The sequence below is a fragment of the Helobdella robusta genome (genome assembly GCF_000326865.2).
Source record: "Helobdella robusta unplaced genomic scaffold HELROscaffold_10, whole genome shotgun sequence".
NCBI classification, from domain to species: Eukaryota; Metazoa; Annelida; class Clitellata; order Rhynchobdellida; family Glossiphoniidae; genus Helobdella; species Helobdella robusta.
The window spans coordinates 2825355-2836995 of NW_008703571.1; the positions used below are offsets into that span (position 1 = coordinate 2825355).

At 32.2% G+C, this 11641-nt stretch overlaps 2 protein-coding genes across 2 annotated transcripts; one reads left to right on the forward strand and one right to left on the reverse strand.

The window, feature by feature from the left end:
• Window positions 1-2414: 2414 nt before the first annotated feature.
• Window positions 2415-3542, forward strand: HELRODRAFT_71753 (hypothetical protein; the record flags this gene model as incomplete). The annotated part of the gene is made up of 4 exons (XM_009011963.1): window positions 2415-2483; window positions 2574-2672; window positions 2734-2872; window positions 3484-3542. Coding segments are annotated over 4 exons (366 nt in total), but the record flags the coding sequence as incomplete, so codon positions are not given.
• Window positions 3530-10644, reverse strand: HELRODRAFT_190056 (hypothetical protein; the record flags this gene model as incomplete). Its single annotated transcript, XM_009011964.1, has 10 exons — window positions 3530-3857; window positions 3982-4102; window positions 4183-4817; window positions 6620-6691; window positions 6783-6853; window positions 7992-8058; window positions 8400-8689; window positions 9598-9727; window positions 10304-10440; window positions 10613-10644. The coding sequence occupies 10 exons, from the start codon at window positions 10642-10644 to the stop codon at window positions 3745-3747; spliced, it is 1668 nt and encodes a 555-aa protein (XP_009010212.1). The 3' UTR covers window positions 3530-3744.
• Window positions 10645-11641: the final 997 nt, after the last annotated feature.

Below are 11641 nucleotides of genomic sequence, written 5' to 3' on the forward strand. Positions count from 1 at the left end.
ATTTAGAGCTTTCATGTCTTGCTCGATTGTTTGCGACCAGGACATCTTTGGACAGCCTTTGGGACATCTGCAAGAAAAGTTATGGCACCGTTTCCACTTCGTTTGACATGACCAAACCACCGCAGACGGTGTTGCCGGCATTCGTCCTTTATATCATCTAAACCAGCACGACGCAGGATTTCGGTAGATTTGATGTGGTCCTTCAGACTAATTCGTTGCATCCATCGGAGCATTTTCATGTCGGTTCGTTGAAGTTGTTGTTCCAGTTTGGTTGTCATTGGCCATGTTTCTGCACCATATAACAACACCAAACGTATCACAGATTTATAAAGTCTTGATCGTAGTGATAGTGGAATGTCACGCTGCATCAATATAAAGGCAAGGAGATGGTGTTTGAGTTAGATGGTGTGATGATAGGTAGGTGCGTCAGCGTATTTGATGATGTGATTAGAGCTATGAAAAGTTTTAAGAGTAGAAGCGCTGATGATAAAGGTAGATGGTCCAAGGGCAGAACCTTGAACTACGCTAGAGTTAATAGGTAGAGTAGATGAAAGAGTAGAGCTAAAGAAAGTAAAATGACTCCTATTATAAAGAAAATTTATTATAATATTGTAAATGTTAGGTAGAGGAAAAGAGAGAGGCTAATTTATTTGAAAGTGAGAAGTGATTAATAGTGTCAAAAGCTTTAGAAAAGTCGAGAGCAATAAGATGAACATAATTATTATTTTTAAAGAGAGATGTTATTGTGGAAGTAAGAGAGATGATGGCGGATGTAGATGAATCTGTAGGGCGAAATGCAAACTGATCTTTTAATATTGGAGATTGTAAGATTGTAGAGTGAACATAAGGTGCTGGAGATGAATGGAGCGATGATTTGTAGAAACCATGCTGGTATTCCGTCTGGACCTGTACCGGATGGACAGGCCTTCGTTAGCATGTGCAGGACGGAGTATGGGGTAAATTATTGATGTTGACGACTATTGATTGTTGTTGCTTTTGTTGGAGGAGTTTTGTAGGACGGGTCGGTTGACATGGAAGCAAAGTGGGTGTTGAGTGTGTTGGCATCAATTTGCTGTGAGGTTGACGTGTTGAATGATTTGTCAGAGCCTCTAATCTTGTTGGCTTGGTCCCACATGGCTTTGCGTCCACGCTTACTATTAGCGAAAGTTTTTGAGTTGAAGTTGATGATTAGTTTATTGATGTATATGGTGATCGCTGCGGCTTTGACGATGGATCCTGATCTCATGAACTTATTTTTTGGCAAAGTAGATATTTGATGAATGGGCTGATGAATGGAGGGTCTGATGATCTGATCGTGATGTTTGATGTTGGGTAGTACGTGTTGTAAGTTGAGTTGATGATTTTGTAAAATTTATCAAAACAATGTTGCAAAAAATTGTCAATAGAGTTAGCTATGAACGTATTATCGTTAATATTGTTATTATTATTATCATTGGCACCATTGTTAATATTATTACTACAGGTGTTATTACTATTAGTAGGACTATTATTATCATTGTTATTTTTAATATTATCAAAATTCAATCAATCTTCGTTTTGCGTCCAGAGACCCGGTTTCCCGAGGTAGGACGTTGTTTTCTTTGCCATCAACTTTTTGCGCCAAATTAGTCGATCAGTTGTATCCATTTCATTTATATAAAAATTATCAAAATTATATCAATATTATCAAAATTGATAGTATTATTATTAAAAATTGCTGGTAATATTCTCAAAATTAATAGTATTATTATTAAAAATTGCTGGTAGAGTATTGTTGGTGGTGGTGATGTTGAAGTCGATACTATTGAAGTTGATGTTGTTGAGATGTTGAAGGCAAGCACTGTTTGCAAAATTAATTGTGGAATGCTGTTCAACATAGTGAAACTGCGCTTTAAAAATAAATTGATTGATTATACTTAATTCAATCATTTTGCCAATCACGATGATGTAGGAATGTTTCTCTTTTTAGTGATGTTAAAAGATTTGCCAAATGTGAAATTTTCCTAAAAACGCTACAATTTGTGCAGCTATGAATAATCACTGCGACAATAAGGCAAATAATTATATTATCTTTCAGTAAGTTTATTAAAAAACATGATTATAGAATAATTTTACTGAAGAAAACGATTGCTTTTAAGTGTTTTTTGAAAATTTTGATTCAGTGACGGTTTTTGATCAAAACTGTAAAGCAAAATTTTAAAATTTTTCCTGGTTGTTAGAGTTGTAGTAGAAAAATTTTCAAAGAGTTGGACAAATTTTTATACAACAGATTTGACACCCTGAACAAAATAGCCCTTGTAGCAATTTTTGGCTTATATATTTTAACTTATATGTTTCAAAAAAAAACATATTTGTTTAATATTTGCAAACGTCACTTTGAATATCAATGAACTTATAAATTATTATTCTTCTCAAGGTTGAAAGCACAAATTCCAGAGTTAAAATCGTCTCTGAATATTATTTCTTATTTAGAGCACCTTAAGGTGAGTACTTCACTCATATAATAGTGTGGTTATATTTTTTATTCAAACAAATTGTATATAATTATTAATTAATCGATTAACTGGCTTCAGAAATCAGGTTCAACAGTTGAAAGTCATTACCAACTGAACGATTCTCTGTTTTCTAAGGCCAAAATCAAACCAACTAACAGTGTTTGCTTGTGGCTAGGTGTAAGTGAAGACATTTCAATGCTTAATTGTTATCATTATTAAACTGCGTATTCATTAACAGGCGAATGTTATGCTTGAGTATGATATTGACGAAGCAAGGGAGCTTTTGCTAAAGAATCAAGAAACAGCCGTAAAAACGCTCTCTGCAGTAGATGATGATTTGGGCTTCATCAGAGATCAGACGACGACTATTGAAGTCAGTATCCTTTTAATATGTGATAGACTAGTAAAATCCTGTCCAGCGTCATCTACAGAAAATGATAGCCAAAAATTGAAAAGCCATCCTTTTTTGAGGTATTAATTGAATCGATTTTCTCTCCTTGAAATCTATGCACGCCTAATTAATTGTCTTATAAGGTAGACTAAGTAAGTGCCTTTATTTTGTGCAAAAAGAATATAGATGAAAGCAGTTGTGCCCAGCAAGATGAATAAAATAATGATTTGTTCGCTAGACGATAGCTACTGTGTTGATGTACATACACAGTAAAATGGGCACGATGATGGGATGGGTACGATAATAAAACGCAAATAAACGACTGTTGTGATTTTCAAAACTAATTTGCGTCTGTAGGGACAATAAACAAAAGGCGTAAATAGCTTATGAATTGTTTAAATAAAGATTTTTGGAAGAAAGTGGATTTAAATGAGCGCATGGCAGAGTAAAATTTCTTATGTGAATATGCAGAACATGACAAGTTCGGGATGTGAAATTACGACCTAAGTTTAATTTATTTTCGCAAGATGCTACAGAACGATAAATATAAACATTTTTTGTCATGTTTAGTTAATTTCCTTAATTCCCACGTTAAAGACATGGCTCGAGTTTACAACTGGGATGTGAAAAAAAGACAAAAAGATAAATCTTCATGATCTGTCATTTATATATAATCATTTTGCTCTAGAAATAAAATTGAAAAGGTTAATTGTTTCTAATAACGTTCGTACACTTAAAAACAAAGACAGTTGTTGGAAGATATGTGCACATACTTCAGCCAACCAAAACTTCCAAAAAATTTATTAAATTTTTCTATCAACGCATGCGAAACAGAGATTAGTAATAAAAGTTCGATTGTTAACGTTTATTCTTTGTTTCGTCATGGTCATCAATTTGTTTCTTTTGCCTTGCCCTGGTGAGTGGAGGCGAGAAGACGAACTTCATTGATCCGGACCTAGTTTCTGATTTTCCTGTAAAAACAAATTTGGTAAAAAAAGTAAAAACTAAATGCTGCTGTGTCGTTAATGATGAAAATTAAAATTAGAACATAAATCGAAATTGTTTTAATTTCTTGTATGAGCTCGTTGTACTAACTTTTTGTGTGCTTGACAGAAGGGTTTGAAAATTTAAATGTAGTGTCTGCATTCTTAATATCAGCCATCGAAAAATGATCTGATACGTTGGGCAACATTTTGACGTGCTGATCGTTCAGGGGCTTCAATTAAACATTTTTAATGTAATTTATTATCAAAATTTCGAACTGCCGATATTAATTAGAATAACAGGTTACTTTACCTTATTATCTTCTGAATTAATTTTTTTATTCAGACGTTTACTCCTGATCAACCTTTGAGCAGGTGTCAATCTTTCGTTAGGCTCAATAGAATACTCATCCATTTTTAATGATTTTTTAACTGGTTCATGACACTCCTCTGCTTGTTGCAGTTTTTTTTCTCCGGAGCCATCCCCATCATCTCTATTCATGTGTTTTTTGAGTTTACTGACAGATTTCCTGCTCGACTGCCTCCCCACATCATGATCACCTTTTGGACGCTTTACTGGGGTTCGAAAATTAATATCTTGTATAAAAGATTTGAATTCAACTACACCTGGATCGTGCCTATCATTAGTTTCGACTGTTTCTTCTCTTGCTGCACAGGAAAAGCATATTTGACAATATACATCATCATTTAAATTGTTATCATTTATTTTCTGCGAAGAGCTTGTTGACGCCTCATTCTCTTCCTTATAATTCTCGTTCTTTATATGTGAACTGGATTTTTGAATTGAAGTATCGAGAAGAGTGTCAATGTGATATGAAGAACTTGTTGACATAGATGAAACAGGTTCAGTTGTGAGCAGGTTATGTTTCAGTTCTGTCAACGCAGTGCTACGCCTTGAAGATCTTCGAGGTGTTAATTTGGAAGCTCCTGTAAATGAAATACGACTTATTATTTAATTATGTGCAGCGTGGTGCAACTATCTTTAATATTGAAAAGAAATGTTGTTAACGTGAATACAATCACATAATTTTGTTTAGTACGTTTTAAGACATAAAATTGAAGTAATTTTGTCCAAATCAAATAATAATAATGATATGTGTTCACAGTGGCGGATCTAGCAATATTTGTGAGCAATATTTTTATTAAAAGTCAGTAAAACTCTGTTTCTGCACAGAAAAACACCGTTTTACTTAAAAAAATCAACCAAAAATTGACGTGAAACCAAAAAGTCGCCAGCCTAATTTTGGCTACACTACCACAAACTTAGCGTCAAAAAATTTTAACATTTTAAAAATTTTGGGCTCCAGTCAAAGTTGTCTAGATTGGCTACTGTGTGTTTACGAGAGAAACTGGTGCAAGACCTTGTTTGGCGCCCCCTCAAAATTATGCAAACTTTCAAATTTATCTTCATTTTTATTTTAGCTTAATGCCACAGAGATTTCTGAACATTACTGACAGTTAATAAAAAAATTAGTTTCTTTTAATATTTCAATATTTTTGTAATATATATTATATATATAATATATATTACAAAAATATATATATATAAATATATATATATATATAAATATATATTAAAATATCAATATTTTAATAATAAATCAAAACATACTTTCAAACACAAAGATGCAAAAACTTATATTGAGCTTGGATTGAATCGTACAAACCATTAATAAAAACTGAAAGGCATCTACAATTTTTGAGTCACTGAAAAATGAGCGTTGCTAAAAATTCAGACTTGTTGCTTAAATATCAGTACTACTATTGTTAATTAGACTACTCTTTCTGTAAAAACAACTTAAAATGGATAATAAAACTGAAATTAAGTTAGGAATCTTAAATATGTGAAATTTACAATCTTACAATGATTTATATATTTACACCTTTTCCGAAGTTTAACAAAAAATATCAATAATAATTGTCATAGAAAAATAAGAAAAAATTTAACTAAATTTAATAAATTTAAATTTAATAAAAGATTTTTGGGTCAGTAAAACCAAAAGTATTAATTTAAAAATATTGTATATTATATCTGTCACACTGTATTAAATTTAAAATATTTACAACCTACCACAAACGGTTAGAATAATTGAGAAGAGCATAGATAAAACATTAACGGTATAATATTAACTGTACGCGCAACCGATGTAGTAAAAACCAGATGTATTAATATTAAGATGCCCTAAAAACGCGATTAATTCAAATAATATATATAAAATATGATAAATATGATGCTGGATAAAGTTGATATATTGAATATTATTACTTGCGAACCGTTCAATATTTTTGCATATCCAAATACTCTTAATAAGAGTTAACAGATTTCATAAAACTAGTTAAAAGGTAATCCAAAAGAGACCAGAGACCAAAAAGAGACCAAGATGCAGTTACCTTACTCTTCCTTGTTACGCCACTGTGTTTAAAAGTTATGAACACTCGTCATTAACACTGGTAAAAACTCTTATTACCTTTTATAAGCCTTGTTAATAAACCAAAAGAAAACTTGAAAAAAAAATTCGTAAAATAATAAAGAATGAAAAGAATGCTGTGGTATGAATGAGAAGCTATTCTATAAAATTCAAAAACAGGCTGCTTTGCTGAATCATTGAGGCATGCCTCGATTGATTCACTGATCTACTTTCAGGCTGCCAGATTTTGAATTGCAGCTTTGTAAGTTACAACAGGCTTCAGGGTAGAAAAAATCAAAACAAAAAAATGATGAAACTTACTTGGACTGTCGTTGTTCTTTACTCGTCTCAGAGGTGGTCTGACTAATTGACTCAAATCTGCCCTAGGTAAATCTGTCGTGCACATTTTAAAATTTTATTGTTGAAAAACATAATTGAATTGAAATAAAGTGAATTTTAATTAAGAACGAAACATCGAAATTACCTTGAAGAGATCCACCTGATTCTGACCGTTGCAAGTTACAATCGTCATGACTGCCAATAAAACTAACCGGCCTGTAAGATTGAAATTTTTATTGAAGAAAAGAAAACGGAAAAATCATTGTGTACTTTAATTTTACATACTTTACGAATATAAAATACCATTTAAAAATATTTTTAATCTAAAATTATCTCACGATGATTCTGCATTCAAACAACCAAGTTTTTCATCTAAATTAGTGCAAGTAGTTTCCAGTTTATTTCCCATACGGCCATCTAAAAGTTTATGTCAAGTTATTCAAGTTAAGGTGAATTGAATATATTGAAATATATTGATTCTCTAATTCTCTTATAAAGCAAAGATCTGAAGAGCGGTCATCATCAACTAGTTTTGTGTCTTTGTGCCAACCCATCATTACTCATGGATGGAATCAAATTGCTTTTTAAATTTTATAACAGATTTCAAAAACTCATAACTTTGTCAATCTTTTAAATTGGTTTTAGAAGCTTTTAGGGTTAGTTGCCCTAAAGCGGTTCTCTATTTTTATTTTTTCATAAGGTAAAGCTAATGTGGATCAGTACTCAAAAAGCCTCGTTATGGTTTACAATAATATAATGTAATATCATAATAATGAGTGCGTATTATAAAAACCATTTGCTCATATCAATGAACGTTCATGCACAAAATCCAAACAAAACATGAATGAAAATAAAAAATAATAAAAATTTGGTTCGTTAATCTCAAAATGTTAACGAACATAGTACTGACACAAATTATGCACTACACAACTTGACTTCAAAAATTAATCCTCCTTTTCACAAAAACCAAATAATACAATAGTATAATATAATAGTTGCAATATTATTAAAACGTCCATCCCCATCATGGGCACCTGCTTTGTCGTCTGAAACTTGGAAGCAATTTTTGACTAATAACATTCATGCTTCACTTGACAAAAAGGCTTTGATTGGGGAAGCTGATGCAGGTTAAGAAATATTGTGCTCGTCAGTTACACTGCTATGGCCGAATAGAGGCGTAACAAATCCTGATATTCATTGGTTGCCGGTGAAGCAACGGATAGCAAGACTAATAGATAGTTAATCTATAGATGCCGAAATTATTTAGTACCAAATATTTCGGTGATAACGGTAAGTTATAAGTAAGATGAGTTATAAGTAAGATGTCATCGAGAATTTGTTTTAGAAAAACTACCAGTCAGATGATGATGTTACCGGACTGCGATTAGTGAAAGAAGCCTCATGATACGGACTCTTGTAGTCTGGAATTTGTTGCAGGTTGAGTTGACAGTGTTTTGCTTCAACTGCTGCAATGTCTACTTATGAAAAAATACTTATTCAATAAAGCCTACACATTTCTGGGAATTGAGGAAGAGGGATTCCTATTAAAACTATCATTATTACTACTAGTACAAATTCTAATACAAATAATATTTTAATCTACATAGCAACTCTTAACTTCCCTCTTCTAATTGTGAGGTTTACAATAAAAACAGAGCAATATAGGTGATGTTATAACATTTTATTTTCATGGAAATAAAACTTAATTACCATTTTGTAAATTGACACACGAAAATTAACATGAAATTAAAACTAAACTAACTTTTGGTATCAGTTAGAAATAATGAAGAATTATTAGAAACGGACGTGTCATTGCTTGTTGTTAGTGACCTGTCAATTTCATCAACACTCGTGTTATTCTCTTCAGACTTAATAATTTTGTCTGCTTGTGTGCTTGCTAAGGAACTGTCAGTGTTTGATTCACTAGCAATAACGATTTTGTCAACATCCATGTTCGTTCGGGATGTATCAACAATTTCATTACAATAAGTTTCAATGTGGCGACTTGTAATTGCATCGTCTTTGTCTAGAGAATCGTCATTATCATCCAACCTTTTTATATGAATTGAAAATTATGATATGTGACATTTAGTAACAGTGGTCACAAACCAAAGTAATTAAAAAACCATATTATTAACTCTGAACAACTTGCAAACTTCTTATCGACCATTAGTGTCGGCTTAATGGTAGAAACCTGCGCTAAGTGCAAAGACCTGTCTCAAGTGCAAAGATGACTTTTCACAAGTACAAAGATCTGTCTAAAGTGCACTTGTGACAAGTCATCTTTGCACTTGAGACAAGTGCAAAGACCTGTCACAAGTGCAAAGACCTGTTTCAAGTTCAAAGAGCTGTCTCAAGTGCAAATATCAGCAAACAGATTTGTCTGTCAAATTTTAAAAAAGCATGATGGAATAATTTGAACGTACGCTAATAAACGTTTTTGAAGCTTTGTAAGTCGCTGTCATTAATCAATTAGTTTTGTTTAATGTTAATTAAATAACAACACACGTTTAGACGGCATTTTCCCCGAGATCGGGGGTTGCCGTTTGGCTACCTATGATGAAACCGAAATACCCCTCGACGCCATCCACATCTGTCACTCGCCTCAGTATCACGCAACCCCGCTTTCACCCTGTCCTTCTCCACCTGCTCTCTCCATCCCAATCGCGGACGACCCCTTCCTACCACTCCTTCAACCTCGAACTCCAACGCTCGCCTAATCCCGACCCTTTCATCCCTTCTCAACACATGTCCATACCTCCGCAATCTCGATCTCCTTATCAATGTCACAATGTCCTCATTCAGTCCCATCATTGACATCAGCTCTGTACTACTCCTCCTATCCTTCACTTTAACCCCACACATCATCCTCACCTCAATGTTAATTAAATATTAATAAAAAATAAGTTTAATTTAGAGCCTGCATTGAAATTCCTTCTTAATAAATGTTAACAACTGACCTTTGGATCAACTTTTGAGACAGAAAAGTATTTTCTTTAATATTCCACGCTTCAATGTTTTTCTCCCATGACTTAGATGGAGATGATACAGAAAATCTCAGGTGCTTTTTTTGCATTCGAAAGGTGCTATCTGGTTAGCAGTACACAGTTGAAAAAATAAATTGTATCGAAAATCATCCGCTATAAATGTTAATATATTAATATCCGCTATATATGTTAATATATTGATAAAAATGAATATAAATAGTGAAATAAAAACTGGTCTCTCTCAAGCGGCCTGCTAGCATTGCAATTTCTTCAGCTTAACATTCAAGAAAATATAATTTTAATAGATTTTACGACAAAGGAATGTTGACCTCGAAGTACAAATTATTTTGTATCTTTCGACTTAGTTAAATAAATGAAAGATAAAAAATTAATTATAGATTCTATTGAGGTCACCACTTGATTTTTTACAGCTTTTGAATTGAGACTAGGATTTCAAAAGTGATCTGCTCAAATTAAACTATTATTCATTATTTTTTACTAAGCCATTTAATTTAGAATTAGTTTCTTTCCCTAAAGACGTACGGACATACACGTGATCTGCAATAGCATTTTCAATTATAGATCGCTTATATATATATATATATGTATATATATATATGTATATATATATATATGTATATATATATATATATATATAATAATAATTAAAAAAATATACCTTGAAACATAGACGAGCAAACTTTGTTAGAATGTTTGGATAAAATTGAATGATACACTCCGCCGAGCGACATTTTTCGACTTGGGATTGTATTCAGCATACAGGATTTTAGTAAGACTTTATCAGTTTCATTGACACTGTTATGATAGACGTAAGTGGTTAAGCTTGTTAAATGTAAAACTGGAATCGACATCATCGCAAATAAAAACATTATTAGACATATATTTTTAACTTTACCTTTTTTATTCAAAACTTTACAAATATGACAATTGAAATACTAACTGCATTAAAATATAACAAACGCCTCACCCCTTCAAGTTCAAGCCCCCGCTGTTGAACATTTTCTGCTTTCTTGAACACCTTATAAAGTTTTGAATAGTAATAAATTCAACTTTACTTATATACGCTACCTCTCAAAAAGGGTCGACTCGGTGCGAGGATGTATTTTAGGGCTGAAAACCCAACCAATTGGCTTGTGTAAAATGAGTTTTGAATACACGGCAGGGTAAAAGAACTAATCTCAATAAGCTTAGCCCTTAAAATCAAAAGGGGTTAATTTTATTGGGGGACGGATTTCTTGATCAAATAACCAAATAATGTAGCTTCCGTAAAAGCCACCACTATTTTTGAATTCCAAATTAATAATTGTTTATTATAAGCAAAAAATTTATTTTGGCCATTAGTTGTTAAAACATCTGAATTTGAAAAGACATCAAATATAATCTTGGTGAAGAATTGTTGGACAGACATGAATCGGCTACTGTTTTTTCATGGCTTCTTTTTGATTATATTTTTTTCAAAACTTTGGAATATTTTTTTATTCGGCCTTGGCAAAATAGTGGATTAACTTGACTATTCGGCTATTTAGTTTTTGCACAAATTTACTATTCGGTGAATCTATTCTATATATCTGAAACATAAAAGAAACCGACTAGATAAGTCAAGTCTTTTATGTCGGGGTTATTATTTCCGTTTGTTCCTAGGAGCCCAAATTTTGTTTGTTTACCTTTTTAAGTGTTATTGTTATGCTATTACCCTTAAAGTTTCTCAACAATTTCCAGATTTTCAAAATTTTGGAGTATTAAATTTATCCATACATGGCTTATATCATCTTTATATATAAATACATAATGTTATAATCGCTGGAATGATCCAATTGCGCAATATCATTTGTTATCTTAATTATTGTTATCTTTGCCAAATTTGTAATCTTTGGATTGTAAAGGATCGTAAAAAATATTACAGAGTTTTTATTTTCTATTAATAAAGCTTCCGCCAACAAGAAAAATATTAAACTCAAATACTTAAGTGCTATTCTACAACCATAATATAAGCAAT